Below are 24,647 nucleotides of genomic sequence, written 5' to 3' on the forward strand. Positions count from 1 at the left end.
CATGCTGAAGGATTCCAAGGTGTACTACAAATTACACAGTAATAGGATCATCACTTAAAACATCTATATCCGCAAGATTAGGGTTCCCTTCTTTCTGGTGCTTTAGTGCGAGCGTGGGACACGCAGGATTTACGAGATGCCTGAAATCAGTTTGCTCTCCCTGTGCCTGGTGTCCTGCTTTTCAGACCTTTGTACCCTACAGCTTGTGCTCTGCTCGTTCCCACTGGGGTTACTTTCTTTGACACTGTAGAGTTAGGAGATGGGCTAGTTTTGCTACATGTCTGGTTTGGACGGTTCAGCTCCTCGCCCTTCCCTGGGGCTCGTTTGCATCTGTCGTGTCTCCCTGTGGATCGATCCAGATTGTTCTGTGGCTTAGAGACAAATGACTTGTCGGTACGGATAAAGAGAGCAGTGCAGTAGCTTAGGTGTAGCCTTGCCATCTCCAGTGAGCGTGGAGGCGGCTGTGCTGAGAACTCCCTGCCTACCTGTTGCAGGGTTGTGTTCCTCCGAGCTAGAGAGAAATCCAGTAAAGGAGAAGGCCGGCCATGTGTTTCATGCCATAGCTACAGTGCTAAGGACGGTGGAGTCCCAAAGTGGTGGGATCTTAGTGCACTAAACAGCCTCTCCTGTGTTTTCCCCTCCAGGAGGAGAATATTTGTTTGCACTGGGCAGCTTTTTCTGGCTGTGTTGACATAGCGGAGATACTGCTGGCTGCTAAGTGCGATTTACATGCAGTAAATATTCATGGAGACTCGCCACTGCACATCGCAGCCAGAGAGAACCGCTATGAGTGTGTTGTGTAAGTATGGAGCCTGCCACCCCCGCTTTCCTTTGTTACTTTGTTCATTTCTCATTTGGACACTGGCTGGCAAGCTGAGGAGTGCTATGAAATGCCTTTCCCTCTGAACACGAACCAAAATAGGATGATGAGCCTGATTCTGCATTGCTTTGCACCCAGGCAAAGTGGGGGTGAAATACATGGGGCTGATTCTCATGAACACCAAGACCCCTTTGCATCACTCTGGCCATAAATGACGCAAATTAAAATTGCATCCACTGTCAGGCTCCTTTCCACTGCCAGAGTGGTGTAAAGGGGCCTTTTGAGCAAACAAGAACCGGACCCTCGTGTCCTGATTCAGTAGCACATGCACGGCTGTAAATGACTGCGCAATGCAGAGGGCAGTGGAGAAGCAAGCTGAGTTTTTGTAAGCACGTGAGGAGCTTGTGATGGCTCCTAGCAGCTGAGCCTATTTATAGGGAGGTGGGATGCAGGGCCACTCCATTTGCAGAGCCATTGAATGGAGGCCCCGAATGCTTTCCCTGTGTTACAATGCATGCAGCAATTCCAGCTAGCGAGCAAGAGCTCCGTTTAGAGGGTGAAATTCACCCCTGGACAAAGAACTACCTCAAGGCCTATGCCCCTTTTTAAAGTTCCATTTATGTCCTCGAAGTAGGGTTTCAATGGGACTTCAGTGGTGCCTATGCCTAATTCCAGGTCCATTTGGAACTAGGCTGGTTATGAGCACACTCTTTTTCATGCCTGATGTAAGGCGAGATTTGGACCCAGCTCTCTAGAATTGGCAGGCTGGTGTGCCACTCTGTTCCTCTACCCAGCTTCCGAATTAACCCCCACCTTTAGAAAGTGTTGTTCAATGGACCAGCTTTATAAAAAGGGAATTGAGGTGGTTGCTTTCTGTTGTGGTAGAACCTATTCTGAGTCATCATTCTCAAGAGAGAGTGGTCCTGCGAATGCAACCTTAAGGAATGGCTGCAGAATGCCATTTGACTCTTCCGCCTCTGATAAGTTCTTTCTGGGTGGGTTATCTATTGTTGTTGCTGTTTTGCAGCCTCTTTCTCTCCCGTGGCTCGGATGTCAGCTTGAAGAACAAGGAAGGTGAGACTCCACTCCAGTGCTCAAGTCTCAACTCTCAGGTCTGGGTGGCTCTGCAGATGAACAAGACAATCCGAGAATCATCTACTGACAAACCTGCCCAGATAGAGAAGACGGTGAGCAGGTGAGAGTTCAGCTAGCCTCTGTTGTGACTGCCAAGTGCAAGCTCTCTAGGTTGAGGGTTGAGGCCCCGATTTGGGAAAGGCACTTAGCTTTTAAGCTTGTGCTGAATCAGGGTTGATGCAGCACATGCTGAATCAGGGCTGGCCTTTATGAATTTATCATCCACATGGAATGGTCCAACAGGAAGTAATAATTTATACATCTGGCTGGAAAAATGGATTCAGAATGAAACGGAGTTCCTTTCAACCTTAAATATTCAGAGATCAAATTCTGCTCGGGATGCCACTGAAGCTGCACTTGATGATTTTGTAGTCACCAGATTGTTTTGGGGAGTGGAGGATGGTATCTTCGTTGCATAAAGCGATTGTTCTCTTCCCTACCTTTCCCCTGCTGTGACAGAGACATTGCCCGGGGTTACGAGCAGATCCCAATTCCATGCATCAATTCAGTGGACAGCGAGCCTTGCCCCACCAACTACAAATACGTTTCTCAGAACTGTGTGACCTCCCCAATGAACATCGATAGAAACATCACTCATTTGCAGGTTAGATGGACTGGGTACATACATGGGTGGGTGTGTCTCTCCTGTCCTGGTACGGAATATTGTTAGAGAGGTTGTTGTGTGCTGATGAGAGAGCCTGCTGGAGTGTGCACTGCAGAGATGTGTTCCCATAGGAAGGGGTGTTTGTGTGTCTGTCTGTCTGCCTGTCTCTCTAGGTGAACACAGTGATATGAGCAAACATGGTTGAGTTGCTTGATTGTGTGCTTGTATTCCAGTTACACACTTGCCTCCTCCACCTTGTTGGTATAGGTCTTTTTGCGACAGGAGAACGGAAATTCCTCCCACTGCTCCTTGGAACTGAGAAAACATTTTGTTCCTTAGAAATCTGAAAGTCAAGCCTCAGAGGCACTGTGATGGTGGAGGTGCGAGTTTTAAGATGAGAGAGAAAACCCACGAGCCTTTCCATTTTGTCTGCATTGAAAACCCTGTGGCATTTTCAGTAAGAATTGGGGTAGTTAACCCCCATGTCCTGGCAAAATTCCAGCTTAGGCATTTGGACTCTTGCCTCCCTAAACTCTCCCAGCTGTTTCTCTTGGATGTAGGATTCTTCATCCCTTCCTTTCTTAAACTGCTGCTAACTGCACATGACGTCCCACTCTAGAGATGGCTGCTTTTCATAGTTCTGATATAGCCCATACACTAGGTGTAGTGAGGCTATTTAATTAGTCAATGTTTGTAGATCCTCCAGTGACAGAAGCTGGAGATGAGCAAAGTAATATTTGACAATACTAATAATTCAGGCTATTGATTGTGGTGTTCTGTGTGATATCCATGAAGGCTGTGTGTCCTGGTGCCATAGTTATGAGCCCTGTGTAATATCCTAGAGAAACAGTCAGGCATTTATGGCTTCCCAGGCTTGATTCTTGCAACTCATTGTATCCAGGGATGAAGCCACATGCCCTGAAAAACCTCCAGTTGGTACAGGATTCAGCAGCCTGTCTACTTAGCAGCACAAGTTGCAAGGAACACATCGCCCCAGTGTTCCACTCGCTACACTGTCTCCCCAGCGAACTCAGCATCCAGTTCAAGGCTTGTGTCTCTGATATTTAGAGCCCTCGAATCAATTAGCCCTACCTACCTGAGAAATCACCCTGCCCTCTGTGACCCTGACTCCCCATGCCAGTGACCCTGGCAGCTAGTGGGTCATGAGCGCAGGACAGAGAATTTTCACAGGAGCTGGAGCTACACTGGAATTCACTTCTGCATGAGAGAAAAATGGACACAGGATCACCCCTTGCAGAACTGACTGCAAAATCCCTTTCTGTGATCTAGCTTCCCCTCAGTAATGTCACCCACAAAAATGAGCAAACAAAATGCCCTGTGAAACCAGTGAAGCTGATTATGCTATTGTCTGATGAGAGAGAGGGAGAGATTTGTGCCTATTTTTTACATACTTGGAAGGCCCCCATATTCTTGGTGTTTGGGAGAGGATGGGGTATCTCAATAGCTAAGTCGATAGCTGTTTCCTTTCCAGCCCATTTAACCAATTTAGTCTTTCTGTTGCATTTGTGTGAGAACTGGATCTGCTCCTTGTTTCTCCCTTCCAGTACTGTGTGTGCATAGATGACTGCTCCTCCAGCAACTGCATGTGTGGCCAACTCAGTATGCGCTGCTGGTATGACAAGGTGAGGACTTTGAACTTCACGTTTGGTTTGGCCGATATTCATCTATTATAACAGTTAGTTAATTTAAAAAAATTCTTAAAGATTTTCTCAATTCCAGTATATAAAATACTGAAGACTGTAATCTTGGCTTCAGTGTGTACGTGGCAAGAGACACAATAAATCTCAAACTTGTGTTACTTCTATACCAATGGCGCCATTAATTATCCCCACATGATGCGCAGTGTTTAACAATCGTGCCCAAGGTACAAGCCCCATTGAAGAATCCAGTGTGCGCTGTTCAGTCGTTAAGTGTTTCTGCAATTTATCAATGAGGGGAAGGGACTAGGGATGTTTTATTTTTCCCTTATTTACCATGATCTACCTCCTGTGAAGGCTGAGTGGATGTATTTTAATTACAGGGTTGATAGGTGGCTGCTCTAGTGTTTTGTGATATATGCTTAAATTCTCCAGGGAGGTTAATCCTTGAGCAGGTTCCACTAAGATCATGTTCCCATAGTCTCTGCAGGCTTCTCCCTTGGGAATTTTGGTATCTCCTGGCTTTTGCCAGGTATCCATTTGAATTGTGCTTTAACAGGCTTCACAATTCAAAGTGACTTCATTGCTCGTATCCTTTGAGCATTTATGTCCAAATTTGTTAAATATGGTGCACTATCTGCCACCTTCTCATCTCCATGTAACTGGAAGATACTTAGAGGGGCTTCTTATGAGAATAAAGGTGGTCCAGGAGCATGACTGCTGGCCTCAGAGTCTGGAGACCTGGATTCTAGTCCAGGCTATACCATAGACTCTCTTCCCCAGTTGCGAAATGTGGCTAAAGAAGTATGCACACTTCTGTAAAGCATCTTGAGATCTGCAGCTGAATAGCACCACATGCAGGCAAAGTTCTGTTTTTATTTTTTGCCTGTCCTCTGTTTCTGATAGTGGTGCAGAGCTCCCTCAGACTTCTGGGAAGTTTGGGTATGGATCTGTGTTGTCATCTGAGTCAATTCTGGAAGATGAATGGGAACCAGTGTATCAGCTCTAGATTGACTTAAACTTTGAGGAAATTCAACTCTGGATTGGAGCTTTCCAGCTTTATTTCCAGTTCCAAAAGAATACAGGAATATAATCTCGTGTCTTTTCTCCAGGATGGCCGACTCCTGCCTGAATTCAACATGTCTGAGCCACCGCTGATCTTTGAGTGTAACCACGCTTGCTCATGTTGGCGAAACTGCCGGAATCGGGTGGTGCAGAATGGGCTCAGGTGAGAGAGAAGGCTCCTGATTTGGATCATTATTTTAAAAGGAATAAAGCCCCTTGCCTGTCTGCTCTAGTCTGTCTGTAAAAGCAAAGATTTCCAAAGACGAGGGAGAAATGGTGCAGCTATATCATCACTGAAAGATGTAAACCAGAGCCAAGCCTCTGGATCCTGCTAGTGACCACAAAACAACAGCAGGGTTGTAGATCAGCTGAGAATACCACCCTGATGCTGGCCTAGACACTTAGACCCTCTGTGTTCTTTAGTCAACCCAAATGTACAATTTATTAGTTGCTTCTGTGTGGTTTTTCTTTTTTTTTTTTTTTTTTTTAAAGTGGTCACTTCACTGGCAGTTCAGGGTAAGGTCTTTGGGGAAAACAGAGTAATAATAAGGAAAAAATGGAGCCATTTATATCAAAATTGTAGGTTAGCAGTTCATATCAGAAGTGATGGCCAAAGCTTACGGACCTGGGTTCCTAAAGTGCCTCTGTAACTGGTCTGATTTATTTTGTTTCCAGAGATGCTCAGCACCCATTGCGTTCAGTGCTGTCAGTCACACTGTTTTTATTGTGTTGCTGAAGGATGGATGTAAGCCTGTAACTTTAGGGACTCAGTTTGGTAATGTTGGCTGTCTCCTGTAAAACAGGGGAAGGGATGTTGTGGAGAACTGACTCTAGGTTAAACTGATGTCTCTGGTTTGGTTTAGTTTGATTTAGTAAAGAACTGATTTTTTAACTTTGAAATCTGATGAAAATTTGAAATTTATTAAAGAAAAAAACCCACTCAGGAGACTTTCCTGATGAAATTCTTGGCCGCACTTTCTCTTTTTTTCCCCCTTGGTTGACACAATAATGTTTGTTCCTTTAGGAGTTGTGCAAACAGGGTTGTCACTGTTGTGCCCTGTTTGTTAAAGTCTTGCTAAGGGAGGCAGGTTGGCTCTGTAAACTGAGGCTGAGGTTGAGTGATAAGTCCCTGTGGACCCTGTGATAAGGTCAGATATTTCCCAGAGCCGCATCCCTTGAGAAATCAAGGATAACTCCTGGCTTTTGATCTGCAAAGTGACTGCTCAGTAATGATGCCTGGGTGCTTCCTCTTCATTCTCAGTATTTCCCTTATCAGATTTGCTCCAAGTTAATGTTACATGTCAGTGTGCATGTTTCCCTCTGGCAGGCCTACCAGCTCTGCCTGGCCTCTGAAAAGCAAGCGATGTTCCCTGCGTCACCCCCCAACCACACAGTGTCCGCGATCCAAAACTCAGCTGCCTGTTTTACTGGTGATGAACAAGGCAAAACAGAATGCAGCTTCCTCAGGCCTGAAGCACGGTGTGAGCACATTTTCTGAAGCTGCTAGTGCTAAGGAAAGCCTGTCTGCCTTGGGTTGTGCTCCTGGTACAGTCTGCCAAGGGTATGAAGTGCCACGGAGGAAGAGGGATTATTTAAGACAGTCCGATGTAAAAGGGATATCAAAAGAAGCAATGGGGAGAAATTAAGGAAAGGAAAGAAAAGAAAAGGGGAGCATCAGGATTCTCCCTTTCCTTCCCCCCCCCCCCCCCCCCGATAATGGAGTCTATGCAAGTGGCCTTAGGCTCCAGCAGGGGATGCAGGGGACATTCCTGGAGAATATTAAGTATAAGATGGTCCTAGGAAATATTCCAGCAGTGGCTGGGCAGTGCAGTAGAGGACCTACTGGGGCTTTTCTGAGTCTAGTTTTATAGGATGTTTATAGGGGCCAGGAAACCCAGCAAGTTTCAAGTTACACAGTTTCCTTCCTACCTCTCAGGTAGTGGCTTAGATAGGAATCAGTGGGACCCACCAAACTTCCAGCTCTGTGCAGGTGGAAGGGATATCTGTGTAGTGATCCAGGGCGTTCTGAGTACTGCTCCAGCTCCATCCCCTCCATTGCAGCACACTTTCCACACAGCCATGCTCCCATGTGCTCCTGCCGACTTCTCCTCAAACATCTCCTCCTTCCATTGTGCAGATGGGGAACATGCAGGAGGGAAGAGAAGCTGGTAGCTGACATTTGTATCCCATGTGTAAATCTCCAGAGGTTTAAGGCGGGGATGGTAACATGGAGAGCACCCAGTCCCCATGGGGTGTGGTAAAGGGGGTTCTGCAGGATGGGGATAAAGGAGAGCTGCCACATAGGTGCTGTTTCCCCCTCTTGCTATGTCAGAAGCCAGTTTGCACCTTGTTTTTCTTCCTTCCGCTCACATTAGCAGAGGGAGCAGATCATGGGGTGCAAAGAACTGGGGTCATATGGTGACAAAACTAGAAACTGTCTCTTGAAATTAACATTTTCTGATTAAATTTGCAATTTCTGTGTAACCCTCCCCTCCCCAGAGAGTGGACTCCTTTCTGCAGAGCACTGCCTCTGATGCCATTAATGGGACCCCTTTTCTTGTCTTTCAGGGTTCGATTGCAGCTTTATCGAACACAAAAGATGGGCTGGGGCGTGCGGTCAATGCAAGACATCCCCTTGGGAACGTTCGTGTGCGAGTAAGTTCGTCGGCTTAGAGTAGCTCACAAAGAGAGCATCAGCTCATGAACTCTTTTGGACAGTTGTTGTCATGCTCCCAAATTAGAATGCTCCTTATTGAAGGGAGAGGTGCACGCAAAAAGAAATTGCTTCATACAAAACCATCTAGCCTAAGTATATAAGAACGGCCATACGGGGTCAGACCAAAGGTCCATCTAGCCCAGTATCCTGTCTTCCAACAGTGGCCAGTGCCAGGTGCCCCAGAGGGAATGAACAGAACAGGTAATCAAGTGATCCATCCCCTATGCAGTTAGAACATATCTTCAAGCTTTCCCCATGCTGCTGAAGTCCTAAGTCGGCTCATAACCCACCCTACCTTAGTGACCTCCATGCATCACTTTGGAATGAGAATAGTCTCATAAATTCCACATTATGGCCCTAATTCAGCAAAGCACACAGGCATGTGTTTAAATCCGTTTGACAGCAGTGAGATTTAAACATGTGCTTAAGAGCTGTCCGGAATAGGACTGCTTTCTTGAATTGGAGCTTATGACTTTGTCACAGTGACTGCTGTGTTGATAGATATGCCTGAGAGACATTGGTTTAAGCTCTGAAAGCTTTGATTGTTTAGCAGAAATGAGTAGCGATATGGGAAATGCAAGGCGGGGGTAGAAGTAATCCATTTAATTTGTATTGGAGATGGGCTCAAACTGCAAAATTCACGCCTGCAACATCCCAAAGTCTGAGGGGTTGGAGGTGCATCAGTGTCTCTGGAGCCCGTGTTTTGAGCTGGGCCAATCTCTAGTCAGTGAGAGACAATTAAGGGTTTTCTGCAGTAGCGAAGTTCTGGTTTGGACCCTGACTCTGCAGAGCACTTAAGTGTATGTTTGAAGTTAAACACGTGAAGTGCTTGGCTGAATCAGGGCCTAAGAAAGAAAATGATTGCTATCGTTTATGTATGGTTAACAAAAATAATTCCTGTTTGAACCAGTGATTTCTTAGGCTTCAGCGTGGTGCTGATTCTTCATAGTGAGCTTTGGAAAATGACCCACTCAGCTGTGTTCTCAGTGAGGCCAGGCTCCTGTTCTTCCCATGAAAGCAGGATCTCTGTTTCTTAGCAGTATGTCATGGATGCCTCATGGTATTTTGGGATGGGGCAGGGAATTAATTTTAAAGGTATTACCTCTGAGAAATCTTAGCCTGAAAGTCTGGACAGCAGCAGAAATTTAAATAAATAAATTCAGCAGTAGTTTGGTAAAGTTGTCCTGCACCTGCATTGCTGCAAAAGCTCATTAGAAGCTATAATGGCCTTGATGGTGTTTTCATGGTTCTGGCTTAAAGCCAAACCCTGCCCGGGTTTTTCCTGAGATCCATCTTCCAGCTGAGCTGGTGAATGAAGTTCGTAAACCCGAACAGGGCTTTGTACCCAGATGGAGCATTCAAAGTCCAGAGCTGAACCTGTGCCTGGATATCAACTGGGTCCAGTAAGAACGGGGGGGAAAAGCATCAGCTCTTCACAGATACAGGGTTCCTCCCTGTCGCGGTCAGGGTGCTCCCTTCCGGTGGCATCAGGGAGTCGGTAGATGGGCTAGAAGTTCATTGGGGTGGCCTGACCTACAGCAGCACACTGCCCGTCGGCAGGGATCCCCAGTCCCTGTTTAGGGTGCACACCAGCAGTCTATGATGTTGGCACCTCAGGGTCTGGGGGCTGAGCAATGAAATAGTCTATGGCCTCAGCCTCCTGACTGGGGCAAATAGCCAAAGTCTAGGGTTTAGGCCTTCTGCATCTGGGCTGAGCAACTACACAATCTTTGACCCGCAGCCTTCTGGCTGGGGCAGGCAACCAGAGTCTGGGGCTCTAGCCCTCTGGGCAGGGCAAGCAAATTGTCTAACGCCCGCAACCGCCTGGCTGGGGCAGGCAACAACTGCACAGTGTCGGGGTCAGGCCCCTTTGGGGGTGTGGGCCGAGCAACCAACAGTCACTGGCTCAGGTGTCTTGGCCTAAAGTTTCATGCTTGGCCAGTCGCTGAATATAAAGTGGGGTGGGGGACCCGGGCCCACCCTGCTCCACTGCGTCCCAGCCCAGGGCCCTAACGGTGGCAGGTGATCCCACCACAGGGTCAGCAGGGAAACGGGGTTGCTACCTAGCATCCTGGCAACACAACCGAACTGAAGTCTTGTTTTCCTGGACTGCTTCCTCCCAGTTTCTGCTGGTGCTGCGCCATCACTGCCTGGCTCTGGTTCACAGGCTCGCGGTTGGGCGACCCTCCCTCCAGTCTCTCTCTGGGGTCTTCCATCGCCATGAGCAGTGAGTTGACTGGTCCTGGACCTTGCTGAGGGCTCAGCTCTCTGCTTGGGACATCTGCCTCCTTCCATGGTCTGTCACAACTGAGCGCAGGGCCCTACTTTTATACTTCCTGCCCCACCCCTGCACTTCCTGCGAGGGGACTGGGAGGGCTTAGCTGTGCCTCCCAAGGGGAGTTAACCCCCTCTGCACTGGAGGGAAGCCACTCTGCTACACTGCACTAGAGTAAATGCACAAGTTATTTGAGGAACAGCTGATTAGAGAAATGTAAATTTTTAAACAGAAGGCATGAATGCCAGGAAATTTAAAATTTAAGGTAATGGTGTAATAAAAATGATCACTAATGTGACATTTTTGGGACTGCAGAGTTGAGTGAAGATACCACAAGCCACTTTAGCTCAGCTTATCCCCATCCACAACTCATGACACCCTTTCACCTGTCACACTGTACCTCTTCTCCATTACAAAAATGAACCACATACTAACCAACTTTGAATGAATACGTAACATGCCCGCACTATGGGCTGGTCTACACTCCGGGGGGAGGGAAGGGGAGGTGTTTCAAACTAAGATACGCAACTTTAGCTACGCTATTTGCGTAGCTGAAGTCAAAGTATCTTAGTTAGACTTACCTGGCCGTCCTCACAGCGGCAAGTCATGTGCCGCGGTGCCCCTGTCGACTGCGCTTACTCCTCCTGCCGAGGTGGAGTACGGGCGTCGATTAGCGAATCGATTTATCGCGTCCAGATGAGACACGATAAATCGATTCTCAATACATGGAACACTAGCAGGTAGTATAGACGTACCCTAAGTGTCACCAGTATAACCATAGGTCAGTCTTCAGCTCACCCTCCTTTGGTGAGCCAGCCACACTAGCTTCTTACCTTTAACTGTCTATATGCAAGGCATGGAATTGTCCCTCCCTCACCTTATTCCCATAAGGAAAGAAACCCCAGTGTTTACACACTGTAAGGCTTGTGCACAGGGGGAAATTGACTGGAGTAGCTATTGCAGAATAACCTATTCCACAATAGCTACTTCAGAATAGCTCCCCTTGTGAACATTCTATTCCAGAGTGAAAATTACTCGATTCCAGCATAGTCGGTATACTTTCAGAGCAGAGTAATTTTTCTGGACCAGATTTTAACTGAGTGTCTTCTACCTCCTGTTCACGATCACTCAAGCCCCCTCCCCTCCCATTCATGATTGCAAAACACCCCCTTGGCAAAACACAGCAATGGCTTGCATAGAAGCATTTAGCTGTCTTCAAATGCAGTTTGGCAGCTGAAAACAAGAAGACCATAGGCTGAGAACAGTTGCCTACATACCGCTCCACTACAGAAACCTCCGGTGCCTGCTGCCATGTTTACATTATGTGTAGGTCCTTGGAACGATATTCTGCCTAGTAAAATGTAGGTCTTCGGTCCCTCCACATACATCCAGTCAATTAACCCATGCCCACTCTTCAAAGATGGCGCCACAACGCCAGAATCACTCCTCTGAAACAGGCGCTCCTGTTACCAGCTCCATATGCAACTAGCTCTCCAGGGAGAATTGATTTGAATCTACAGCGTATTTGTTTCCTTGCTAATAATGTCCCTATTAACTTCAGAATGTTCGCAGGTGGTTATAATAGCATGTAGAGAGGGTGCTCAGGTTGGTGGGGCACAGGGACAGAGCTAAGGGGGCTGGTGATACCTGTTTCCAATTCCGTACCTCATATGCTTTATGATTTGTCCCCCATCCTGCCATAGAAATAACCTGTGCCAAGCAGAATTTTTACCCCAAAAAGGGAGAAGATCCAGAGACTCCATCGAGTCTTGACTTTGCTATTGATTTTTACATGGAATGTGCTCAGTTACCTAAGTGACGGACACCATATAAACCTGTAAGAGAGAGATAGATAAAGTGCTGCTGAATAACAGTTACCTCATGTAAGTCTTTCCACTGACTTCTGATCTGAGAGATCAATGGAACTATTTCCATGAGTAAGTACTGCTGAAAGTGAAGACTGGTTGTAGAATTGGGCCCTAAAGGAACATACAAGCTACATCTCAACTTCTGTTTTAACTAATTTTTTTGTCTCAGAATTGCTTATCAAAAGGAGTGTCAGAAAATAAAATGCTTTTCCAGGTGCCATTTTTCAACTGCTTTTGAACTGCCTTTGGTTTTGGCTACTGTGTGACACTAAAGCAATTTTGCTCCATCCATAATCCTCTTTTGCTCTAGGTTACTAACGATTTTGTTGTTTCCACTAATGCTGCAGCCATATGGGAGTGGTTAATAGATACCAAGATGCAATGAAGGCAAGATGATAGGATTCCACATACAGTCGGCATCCTAGCCTCATATAGCAATTCTATGCCAGACTGCTCGAGGTCAGGATCTGCATCTAAATGCCCCCTCTATTATGGAATGTTTGGTGGTTCTCAGGGTTAATGTTTCAGGCTTTCATCTCCAGGGCCCTGGGGTCAAATGCTAGCATCACAAGGGCGAATGCACATAGTTAATGTTGGAAAGCGCTTGGAAGCTGAAAATGCTGTTAAGAGCAGTAGGAACAAGGAGTATGGAAACCTCAGTTTTCTCTTCAAAAGACGTTTACTCATATTCCTAACCTATCACTCCTATTGCTTATTTATTTGTGTTGCCATAGCACGTAGGAGTCCTACCCGTGGACCCAGACCCCATTGTGCTAGGTGTTGTGCACACACACAGCAGAAGTACGGTTGCTGTCCCACAGATCTTACAATGTGAATATAAGATAAGACAGATGGAGATTGTCTCACTTTCCTTCTGTTTCCCAGTCTGTCACACAGTGGGGTCCTGGTTTATGACTAGGGTTCCTAGGCGTTACGGTAATACAAATAAATCATTATTATCATGGTGATAGCTAGGCTGGCAATGTGTCAAGCATGGAAGAGGTTACAAATATTTAATCCTCTACTTGAAGCAAAGCCGTTTCAGATGGAGAGGAGAAGGCTGACATCTCAGAATACTTACCGGGCATGATGGCGATCTCAGTGACACTGGTTTTAGATCAGTGTCACTGCATTGACTCTGATAAAGTCATACCTGTACTCCTGATTTGAAGGTGGTAGGAAGCCCAGTTACTTAAAGGAACACTGTCAGGTTAACTTAATGTTGACAGCTAGGAGATGGTAAGACAAGGCTTTAAGTAAGTAGCTTCTATGATCAGTAACAATATTTCCATGTTTTTTTTGCACATTCCAAAGCAAACAGTTATGCATTGGTATGTAAACGTCCTCTTACAGTGTGTGCAGCCCAAGTGTTGCAATATTGTACATGAGAACCAGAAAGTCGGTGGACAGTAAACAAAAGCAAAACTAACTAGCCTGTTGTTACTGGGGGGAAAGTAGATCCTTTTTTAAAATTCACTTTTAATGTTGAAAAGTATTAGCAACAACTTGAGTAAAGGAATTTTGTTTTTTTATTTTAAAGATGTGAGTCCAAATTCTCAGCTAGTTTCAATCAGCATCGCTCCACTGGCTTTGATGGATCTATGCTGATTTATACTGGCTGATTTGTCACTTTCACTCTTTGCTTTGCACACAAGAGGCAAGATGTTAAAATCCAAGCTATCATCTGCACAAGCATCTCATTGCTGCATTTCCCATTCATCCGACAGGTACGTTGGAGAGCTGATTTCCGATTCAGAGGCAGATGTACGTGAAGAGGACTCCTATCTCTTTGACCTTGACAACAAGGTAGTGTGTTCAAGGAACTCCCTGGCAAAACAAAAGCCAGTGCTTGCTGTTCTAAAGAGCTAAAAGAAAATTTGTCCTCATCTTGCTGGGCAGAGCAGTCTGAGATCTTGGGAGAGGGGAAGCACTTCTCACCTCATCTATTCATGGCTAAGTAAAGCATGGACTGTGTGGCTCAGGGGATTGGTAATGGGGTACAAAGCCTGACTGAGTTAGGTCAGCAGTTTGAATGCAGCTCAGGTCGATAGTCATTGCAAGTTATTCCTATCTGATAGCTCTGTGAATTAAATTGGTGTCTCAGTCTGATTTCTAATGTCCAAGTACCTCTGTAGCAAAGCCCATCCCCAGTTGGCACTAACCAGCGCCCATGTCAGCAGCCTTACTAAAGAGATCACCGATGAATGAGCTGATAGACTGAAATACTAGCTCACCAGTAAAGGACCTTTCAGGTTCGGCTTCTTGTACCCTGGCAGGGCAATGCAGGGAAGCTTGCGCTGCTGGGTGTGCTGCATCTGGCCCGAGAAGGACTGGTGTCCCTCGAGCCATCAGCTCATTCTTTTCTTAGGGACTTTAAACTCACTTTTAAAAGTCTGAGCGGAAGCTTTATGCGAAACTGTCCTTGGCAAGAACAAATGTGCAGAAAGGTGATGCTGATGACTTTCTGTGGGGAGCTGCAAACCAGCTTCCATCCTGCTTCCGTATTGGTTCGGCAGTTAAAGATTAAAAAGAGGCTTTGCCTTTATGAAAGGGAGAGGCCTCTCCAACCACTAAAGAAGGATCCAGTGAGGAGTCATTTAGCCAGTGCTCTGAAATCAGAAAAGTAGAAGGACCAGCCTCTCTCATAAACCTCACTAAATGCTCAGGGTCAATCTGTCCATCCATGGATTAGCTAGTAGGCTGCATCCTCCTCCTCCAGAGATTAACCAGGCAATCATCTCCACATTGCACCTTCTCTCCATCAGCCTAGATTGAGGCATTTCAACATGGCTGCCAACCCACATCTGTCCTGTGTTTCTTCAGCATGATCTGCTAATAAGGCTGACAGGGCCTAGGATTGAAAATACACTGTAGGGAATAGGCAGATTGATAAGCGATAGATCAGAAACCCGTCATTCATCCTGGCTTCCCTTTTGGATAAATAACTAAGAAATGATGCTAGCACCAGGGAATTGCCAGGAGTTCTGTAAGGGGAAATTATGCTAATTTCTCATGGTATTATGGGAGTCTGACCTCTTCTCCCATAGTTCCCCTGAGTTCCCAGATGGCCTTTCAGAATCTCCCAGAAACCATTGCTTCAGGAAGCTGTGTTAGGAACTCTGGAATAAGAGTGCTCAGTGGCTGGTACAACTGCACCAGCATTGAACAGTGCAGAGGAGATGCACTTGAAACAACATTGCTAGTGTGGGTATGCCATGCCATTGGCGCTCAGGCCAGGTCTGCGCTACCGACTGCTGCCGTGAAAGCTGTGTCAGGAGGTATGATTCCTGACCAACGTCGCTGGTCAAGCAGAAGCCCAGTGGAGACATAGTTCTACTGGCAAGACTGCTTTTACTGGCCCAGCTTGTTTTGTTTGTGGGACAAAGTGCAGCTTTGCCGGTCTAGCTGCCTCTGTGGCAGGAGTACTTTGCTGGTGTAGCATACCCATGTCCCTATACGGATAACGCCCTCCTAGTAAAGACATAGCTTTACACCAGCACTGCCCAATTTAATTCTCTCGCGTAGACAAGGCCTGAAAGATTTATGCATAAACTTGGGAGCATCCCAGATACTTTCCTTGGCAGAGCTCTTACATACAGACATGAATGTAGGGAGGTCACTGAAGCCAGCAGGCCAAGGCCATGTAATCACTTATATCGGAAGATTTTGTCTCTAGCATGATCATGGTATTTAACCAGCAGCCAGTACAGACCTTTCTTAATGTAGCATGTGCTGATCATCCCCTTCCCATGAGGAACCAGCTCTGGCAAATTCTGCCCTCGCTGGAAACTTGACACAACTTCATTGGGTTGACCAGTCAGTGAGGAATGGTGAAAGCACGGTTCAGCATTTCGGGCTCTGAGACTGGAATGCAGAAAGCCCTGCAGTAGAGGGGATCTTCTCTTTGGGGTGCTCCTTGTGCCTCCTCCTTACTGCTTCCCTCCAGAGCCCCTCTAGGCTACTCCTGTGTCATGCAGAGGGAAGGCAGTACTTGTAAGCAAAGCCAAGCCCTCGATAATGGCAGGGGCCAAGCAGGTTCCCCCCAAAGTAATTCTAGCCTCTGCCAGCTCGAGGAGTGAGAGATCATACCTGGGAATCAAATCTGGGTCTTCCTGGAGAAGTGCAGAGTGCTGAGCACACAGCTCTGGAGTGGCCTCCTGACTGCACTCCCAGCCGCGGCTGTTCAGCAACTGGAGAGCGAGAGTGGATTCAGCTCTCTCGTGTGGTTGTGTAAAGCGCTGTGGGACTAACCACCGGGATAGTCCAACCACACCATTTAGAGGATTCTTGAGAGGACATGGAAAAGCCCCCTGGTTGTACGTTGCTGATCCAGGGAAAACAGGATTCTCTCAGTAGAAATGTCAGGCAGCAGAAAAGAAGCCTAGCTGATCTGTTGGGTCAGGGAGCAGCATTTCCTCTTTGCTAGGGCTACGTTTGAGGAGCTAACCTATCAGTGGGCTGAGAAGTGAGACAGCCCATCCATTGTAAATCTGCAGTGGTAGAGAAATAAATTTTAATGGGGTAGCCATAACCACTAGGATCATAGTGAAGGTAATAGCTGGTGCAAAGTCATGTGGCGCTTGGGAAAATCGTTAGTGGAAATGCCTGGAAAAAGTGAACCAGGAGTACCAGCAGGATGGTCAGATAACATATGGTGGCTTTATAACCTGGAGTGCTGCTGCTGCTGCTGCCGATTCATGGAGGCCTTACAATCTCTGGGCATCAGAGCGAGTTTATGTGCAAAAGTAGGACAGACCCTACTGAGTACTTTTAGTGCTACAATGTCTGAGGCTGCACTGAAAACATCGCACTAACAGAGTGAGGAGAGACAGTCGCCACTGTCTTGAGCATCATTATCAGAAAGGCCAGTTTTAGCGTTGTGGAAACGAGCCACAATGGCTTCCCCTTCTCCCCCCAGAAATGGAGGGAGGACATGAGTCTGCACATGACGATGGCGGTCGAGTAATCAGTAATGACTGGAGTTGAGATGGGAACACTTTTTAAGAGAAGCTAAATTGGAAAGGGGCCTGTGGAACAAATTCTAGGACAATTCCATCCAAGTCTGCTAAAGCAGAGAAAGTATTGTGCAGGACCGATCCCTATAGTATATTAGCTAACTGCAGGGTGGGGCAGGAGAGAGCAGATTAGGACCTAGTGCTTTAGGTATGTTCATCACCTAACTTCTGAGATTTGTTCAATGAAGAGGCGTCAGGATACACAGTGAAACGGTGCATTTTGTTTATCTTCACCAGCAGCAGCAGTATCGAAGATGCATAAAGGTTGAAGGCTGGGTACCTTAGGTTCTTATTCTGATAGAATCTGAGCACCTCACAGTCTTTAACATCTTTATCCTCACCACAGCCCTGTGAGGTAGGAAAGTGCAGTTAGCCGCTCTGTGCCTCAGTTCCCCAGCTGTAAAATGGGTACAAGCGACTTGCCCAGGATCATGCAGGAAGTCTGCAGCGGTTCTGGGATTTGAACCGAACCAATCCGTGCGCTAAATCTCTAACCACGGGGCCATCCTTCCTCTCCGTTTAGGTAGCCATTGGGAGCTTTGATGGAGAATCTGTGGATTAATCGTAGATTGAGCCTTTTGGCAGCCACATGTAGTCCCATTTTCAGAAAGCTAATGTAGAGTTACTAACCAGGAGGAGGAGGGTGGAGTTGTCTCTCCAGGAGTGTCAGGGAAGTGGAATTGTGTGGGATTTCGCCTCATCATCTGTGGAATAACAGCCCCCAACTGGGAGTAATCAATCAGAGAAAGAAACCTGTCAGCCAAAACCAGCCAGGGGAGAGCAGACTGCAGTCAGGTGAAGGCAGGAAACAGAAGGCAAGGCCCTGCTATTCGCTGAGTGATTGGAAAATATGTCCAAAATGTCATTACCTGTTTTCAGTCACCGGTAACTCAGAAGAAAATGATCGGGAATGCTTGTGGATCAATGTCCTAACAGGTAAAGCATGAGATGGGGCATTAGTTGGTGTCTGCTACAGACCAAATCACACTAGGGAACAGGAAGACCAGCTCCTTATGCACCTTATCTATAATGTAGAGGAAAGGGAAAGCTGTGTGATCATAGGGAACTTCAGTTTGAGTGACAGATGCTGGAGGGGTCATGCTGGCAGAACTAAAACATCCTTGAAATTTCTAAATATTGTAGGTGACAATTTCCTAACTCAGAAATTGTTGAAACTAATGCAAGGGAATTCTATATTAGACCTTGTTTTGACAGATGGAGCGGATCTGATCACTGAATGAAAAACTAAGGCTAGCTTAGGTATGAGTGATCATGTGCAAACAGAGTAAAATTCAGACCAGTGATATATATTACGCTTGGTGCTTTAAAAGGGCCAGTTTCACAAAACTGAAACAAGTTTATGAGCCAAATTGCTGTGAGGAAATAATAGAGTTGGCAATAATAATGCCGAAAAGGCAAAGGTGCTCAAAAAATATTTCTATTCTGTGTTTGGGGAAAAAACAGATGATGTCATCCTATGATAACACATTTCTCATTACAATAGTATCTCAGGAGGATGTTAAACAGCAATACTAAAATTAGAGACTTCTAAATCAGCAGGTCCAGAAGACATTCAACCAAGAGTTTTAAAAGACTTGGTAGAGGAGTTCACTGGACTGTTAATGTTGATTTTCTATAAGTCTTGAATGCTGGGGAAGTCCCAGAAGACCGGAAGAAAGCTAATGTTGTGCCAGTATTTAAAAAGGGTAAATGGGATGGCTCAAGTAATTATAAGTAGGGCTAAGAAATCATGGATTCCGTGAGTTCAGGAGACCTCCAGGACGTTTTTTGCTTCACCCCATAGCAGCGGGGCTGGAGCTGTCAGCTGGTGGGGGCTCTGGCGTTCCAGGCCACGGCGAGCGGCAGGGGACCCTCACAGCTCTCAGCTGGACCCAGCCCCCCTTCCTCTCTCACAGCAATGCTCCGGATCTCAGACCCTCCTCAGGCCCGTTTTGTCAAAGTCGGGGACAGGTCACAGGGGACCCTCACAGCTCTCAACTGGACCCAGCCCCCCTTCCTCTCTCACAGCAAGGCTCCGGATCTCAGACCCTCCTCAGGCCCGTTTTGTCAAAGTCAGGGACAGGTCACAGGGGACCCTCACAGCTCTCAGCTGGACCCAGCCCCCCTTCCTCTCTCACAGCAAGGCTCTGGGTCTCAGACCCTCCTCAGGCCCGTTTTGTCAAAGTCGGGGACAGGTCACAGGGGACCCTCACAGCTCTCAGCTGGACCCAGCCCCCCTTCCTCTCTCACAGCAATGCTCTGGATCTCATACCCTCCTCAGGCCCATTTTGTCAAAGTCGGGGACAGGTCACAGGCTTCTGTGAAAATTTGTTGATTGCACTGACTTTTGTTAAAAATAACTGTGATAAAATCTTAACCTTAATGATAAGCCTGTCAGCCTGACTTCGAACCTGAGCTAGGTAATGGAGTCTGATATGCGCCTCAGTAAAGTCAATTAATAAAGTTAATAAACACGGGTTTATAGAAGATAGATGCTGTCAGACTAACTTGATTTTTTTTTTGATGAGATCCCAAGTTTAGCTGAGAAAGGTAATAGAGTTGATGTCGTATACTTAGACTCCTATAAAGTGTTTGACTTGGTACCGCCTGCCATTTTGATCTAAAAATCTAGAATAGTATATAATTAACACGGCACCTGTTAAATGGATTAAAAGCTGACTAATGGTTAGATCTCAAATGTCATTGTAAATGGGGAATCATCACTGAGGAGGTGTTTTTCTAGTAAGGTCCTGTGAGGTTCGGTTCTTGGCCCGATGCTATTTAACATTTTTATCAATGACTTGGAAGAAAAAACAAAAAGATCGCAGATAAAGTTTGCAGATGACACACAAATTGAGGGAGTGCTAAATAATGAAAAGGACAGGCCACTAATGCAGAGTAATCTGGATTGCTTGGTAAACTGGGCACAAGCAAAAAATACGGCATTTTAATATGGCTAAATGTAAATGTATCCATCTAGGAACAAAGAATGTAGGCCATGCTTACAGGATGGGGGACTCTATCTTGGGAAGCAGTGACTCTGCAAAAGATTTGGGGGTTGTGGTGGATAATCAGCTGAACATGAGCTCCCAGTGTGATGCTGTGGCCAAAAACACTGATGCAATCCTGGGATGCATAAACAGGGGACTTGTGAGTAGGAGCAGAGCAGTTATTTTGCCTCTGTATTTGGCACTGGTGCAACTGCTACTGAAATACCGTGTCCAGTTCTGGGGTCTACAATTCAGGAAGGATGTTGATAAATTGGAGTGGGTTCAGAGGAGAGCCAGGAGAATGATTAAAAGATTAGAAACCATAGTAATAGCTCAAGGAGATCAATTTATTTAGTTTAACAAAGAGAAGATTCATTGATTACAGTCAACAAATACTTAATGATAACAGTCTAGCAGCGAAAGGTATAACCTGACTCAACGGCTGGAATTTGAAGCTAGACAAATTCAAACAGGAAATAAAGTGGAAATTTTTACCAGTGAGAGTAATTGCCCATTGGAACAATTTGCCAAGGGTCGTGGCAGATTCTCCCTCACTGTTGGTTTTTAAATCAAGATTGGATTTTTTTCCAAGAGACGCGCTAGGAATTATTTTGGGGAAGTTCTGTGGCCCATGTTATACAGGGGTCAGACAAGATGATTGCAATGGATGCTTCTGGCCTTGAAATTTATGGAAGAAAAGGCCATTAAGTCCTACCCAGCCAGGCAGCTGCCTCGCAAAGCTCAGCATCCCTGGAGAATGGCTGAGTTTGAGTTTGCCCTGTAGCACAAAGGAGCAGTAGGGGCATTATTTTAGTTATCTTTGTTTGTCACTCCAGGCTGTGTGCGCTGTGGTTTATTTAGCATGCTAGGTCCTACACGCACATCCTGTTCAGTGTTTGAAAAAAGCAAACATTTGTTTGATAGCCCCACCTCTCTGCCAATTCAGTGCTCTTGGGTAGGATGTCCTATAGTGGATGTTGTCTGGGCTTCCCCTTTTAAAACGACAGCCATCGTCTTGCTGTCCTAGGGAAATGCAGAGAAACACACGTTCTCTCGGGATCTTTGGGAAAGATGAGATTGCATTTTATCAGTTGCTGCCTCTTGCTAATGAAAGTTGCCTGCTTTGACTGTAACACTTGACTCTCCTTTAGAACCTTTCATGTGAAGATCACAAGCACATAGCAAACATTAATGAATTACGCTCCCCTTTGACCTAGGTGGTATCACCCCATTTAATATATGGGGAAGTGGAAGGCTAGTCCACGTACATTCGAAAGCTACATGGGGTTAGTTAATATGTTTCAGACAATGATTTTCTAGTGCGTCCTGGCCCGGAATGATTAAGGGACTTGCCAAAAGACGCCCAGCTGGTCTGTGGCAGAGCTGAGACTGGAACCCTGGTCTTGTGACTCCCAGTGATGTGTCCCCCCCACAAGTCCATCCTTCACCCCATTACTGAGCTACATTTTAGTTCAGTTCTCGGGGGTGTTGGAAATGACTTAGTGTGTCACAAGCACGGGATCAGCTCCCGCTGCCCTTCCTTATGCAGGTCTTCCCACTGCAGTCAACAGTGACCGTGTCCATGAGGAAGAACTTGCATAAGAGTGGCAGGATCAGGCCAACATCTCAAGTCTCACTGTATGATCCATTCCCTCAACCTCCCCCTTCCTATGTTGCTTTCTCTATGTTAAAAGAGGGAGGGCAAACAACCCCCAGGCCTCTTTGCTGTTCCCATTGGTTCTCCCTGGCTCCTCACATGACTCCTTAACTAGAGCCTCATTTTGTCAACACACAGTGAGGTTGGCAGGCTCGATGCACCTGCGGTCCGCCAGGCACGTACCCTGCTCCTGCATATCATGCAAAACCAGAAAAGACTCGTTCACAGAATCACAGCTGAAGAAGCTGACCCTTTCCACCGCAGTAACCAGCTTTCAGGGTTAAACCCTCTATGAAATCCTAGTGTGGTGGGTTTTATTGTCCTTCTGCTGCAAACAGCTCAGGCACCTTCTCTGAAGCCCTCTGATCAAGTTCTCATTGCTCTCTGTTCACTATGGAATGAGCGACATGTTCCTCACCATACCCTAAGGCGGACATTCTGCAACCTTTCTATCCAACACACTCTTCCCCTGGCCTGACTCAACACCCCAGCCTGAACTAGATCCCATTAAAATTGCAAAGCCTGCTGAATTTTAAAAACTGTAGCAGGCTGCTCAGTGTAAACCAAGTGTGTATCTTTTTCACATCTTCAGATGTCTTCTCCTGGGGCTCCTATATCTGTTGGCTGGTAGAATTCTGGCACAGCTGATTCATTAAGGATTGTGAGGTGCTTGCCCAGAAGGGAATGTGAGCTCCACTAATGGATCCTTTTGCTTTTGGCTTGTGTGTGACTGAAATTAGCTTCTGTAATTAAAGCCTTCAGCTTGCACAGTCATTCTTCGCTGGAATAAAAAGCCCTGAGGGAGTCTCTTATTTTCAAGGAAAACAAAATATTGCTATTACTGCTGTGAGGGCATTATGGAAAGGGAGAACGTATGTGTTCTCTCTTTCACTGTAGTCTGCAGGAAGTAGTGCGTTTGCTGTAAGCTCCTGCTTTGTGCTTCTCAGCTGTCATGTTCAATTAGCAGGGCAGGAGAGATGCTGTTTCCTGAATCCACTGGCCTTTTACCCACCAGGTGTTTGTTCGCATGTAACAGAAGTACCACTGTAGCAGATTGGTGCCCTGGCAGAGCAGGTTTGTGGAGAGCAGATCATCCAGCTCAGCTCCACACATGGCTTCTCAGGTCAGGAGTGTTTCGAACAGCCTCCAGGCATGCAGGCTAAGTGCTTTTTGAAGAGACGTATATTTTGTAATGCTTAATGGTTTGGCCTTTTAAGTCTTCAAGTAGGAGGCTCCGAGACTCCAGTATTTTGAAAGATCTTGAAATTCCCTTGTGTGTGAACTGTGAAGTGACCTGTATCTCAGTTGCTTTTAAATAACTCCACCTAATGCAACATTCACTGTTCCTCCCTCTAGGATGGAGAGGTGTACTGCATAGATGCTCGTTTCTATGGCAACATCAGCCGCTTTATAAACCATCTCTGTGAGCCAAACCTCACCCCTGTGCGAGTGTTCATGTCGCACCAGGACCTGCGCTTTCCCAGGATCGCCTTCTTCAGCACCAGGCAGATTGAAGCTGGCGAGGAAATCGGGTATGTGCTGCCCACAGGGTCTGCCTTTCCCCTGGGAATTGTCCTTGTGCTCATGTTCCACATTTCGTGCGGTTTCTGGGGCATTCTGAATCTAGGAGCTATGCTAGAGATGACTCTTTCCAAAGCGATACATCTGCCCAGTCTGAAGCTGTGTAAGCGAACATTTGGAGTGCTGCTTGGGTTCCTAAGAGTGGGAAATTCCATGGTTGGGGAAGGGATAGTGACCTACTGGTTAGTGCAATGGTCTGATACTTGGGAGACCTGGGTCCTATTCCTGGCTCTGCCAGTGGCCTTCTGGGTGACTTTGGGCAAGTCACCGTGCCTCTGTTTCCCCCTTGTTAATTAGGACATAAACAATGCTCACCTCCTTTGTAAAGTGCTGTGAGCTCCACTGATGAAAAGCTAGAGATTCTCCACTGATGAAAAGCTATCAGAGCTAGAGATTCTTTTGATGTCGGTCAGTTGCAGGCTAAGGGTAAGCAAGCCTCGTGCCTTTTGGGGTACAGGGATTGGTGCAGGAGTTGGGAAGGAATTTTCCCTCCTGTGCATATCCTTGCCCCGCTGATGAGGTGCATTCTGGATTTGTCTTTCCCTTAATGCTTCCAGGGATCTCAAAGCACTTTGCAAACATGTAATGAATTTCGTTTCTTGCCCCACCCCCCTTGTGAAGTGAAGTCAGGAGGTGTCTCTATTCACTGCTGGTCAGATGGAAATGCAGCAGGATAGGGCTTCTGTTGCCTCATAGAGTGCAGAGTGGGTGTGCCACTCCACTAGATCAGAAACGTGGAGTCTCATGCTTGCTTTGCCCAGGTGTAAATGACAACACAAGGTGCCAGGCAGTGAAGAATCAGCCCCAGAGAGTACAGTGCTCCCCTTACTCTCACTCTGTGTAACCCTATCAAGTTAGAGGGAGTTGCATGAAATGTAACGGTTTTGATACTGTCTCGCATGACCCTCTCATAAACAAACTGGGGAAATACGACCTAGATGGAGCTACTATAAGGGCTGGTCTATACTGGGCGGGGGACTGATCTAAGATACGCAACTTCAGCTACGCGAAGTCGAAGTATCTTAGTTCGACTTACCTGGCCGTCCTCACAGTGGCGAGTCGACTGCCGCCGCTCCCCGTTGACGCTGCTTACTCCTCCTGCCAAGGTGGAGTACAGGTGTCGATTTGCGGATTGATTTATCGCGTCTAGCAAGACGCGATAAATTGATCCCCGATAGATCGATTACTATCCGCCGATGTGGCAGGTAGTATAGAGACGTACCCTGAGGTGGGTTCAAAACTGGTTGGGCAATCACTCGTTCCC

At 46.6% G+C, this 24,647-nt stretch overlaps 1 protein-coding gene across 17 annotated transcripts in view; it reads left to right on the forward strand.

Moving 5' to 3' along the window:
* EHMT1 (euchromatic histone lysine methyltransferase 1) overlaps positions 1-24,647 on the forward strand; it is a 163,719-nt gene that overhangs the window by 131,952 nt on the left and 7,120 nt on the right. For all 17 annotated transcript variants that reach the window (XM_075060610.1, XM_075060617.1, XM_032765224.2 and 14 more), the window contains 8 exons: positions 645-799; positions 1,848-2,015; positions 2,414-2,558; positions 4,124-4,201; positions 5,329-5,444; positions 7,850-7,936; positions 13,868-13,946; positions 23,159-23,334. In XM_075060610.1, coding sequence (XP_074916711.1) covers positions 645-799; positions 1,848-2,015; positions 2,414-2,558; positions 4,124-4,201; positions 5,329-5,444; positions 7,850-7,936; positions 13,868-13,946; positions 23,159-23,334 — 1,004 coding nt within the window. The remainder of the gene's footprint in view (positions 1-644; positions 800-1,847; positions 2,016-2,413; positions 2,559-4,123; positions 4,202-5,328; positions 5,445-7,849; positions 7,937-13,867; positions 13,947-23,158; positions 23,335-24,647) is intronic.

This window comes from Chelonoidis abingdonii, chromosome 24, assembly GCF_003597395.2.
Source record: "Chelonoidis abingdonii isolate Lonesome George chromosome 24, CheloAbing_2.0, whole genome shotgun sequence".
NCBI classification, from domain to species: domain Eukaryota; kingdom Metazoa; phylum Chordata; order Testudines; family Testudinidae; genus Chelonoidis; species Chelonoidis abingdonii.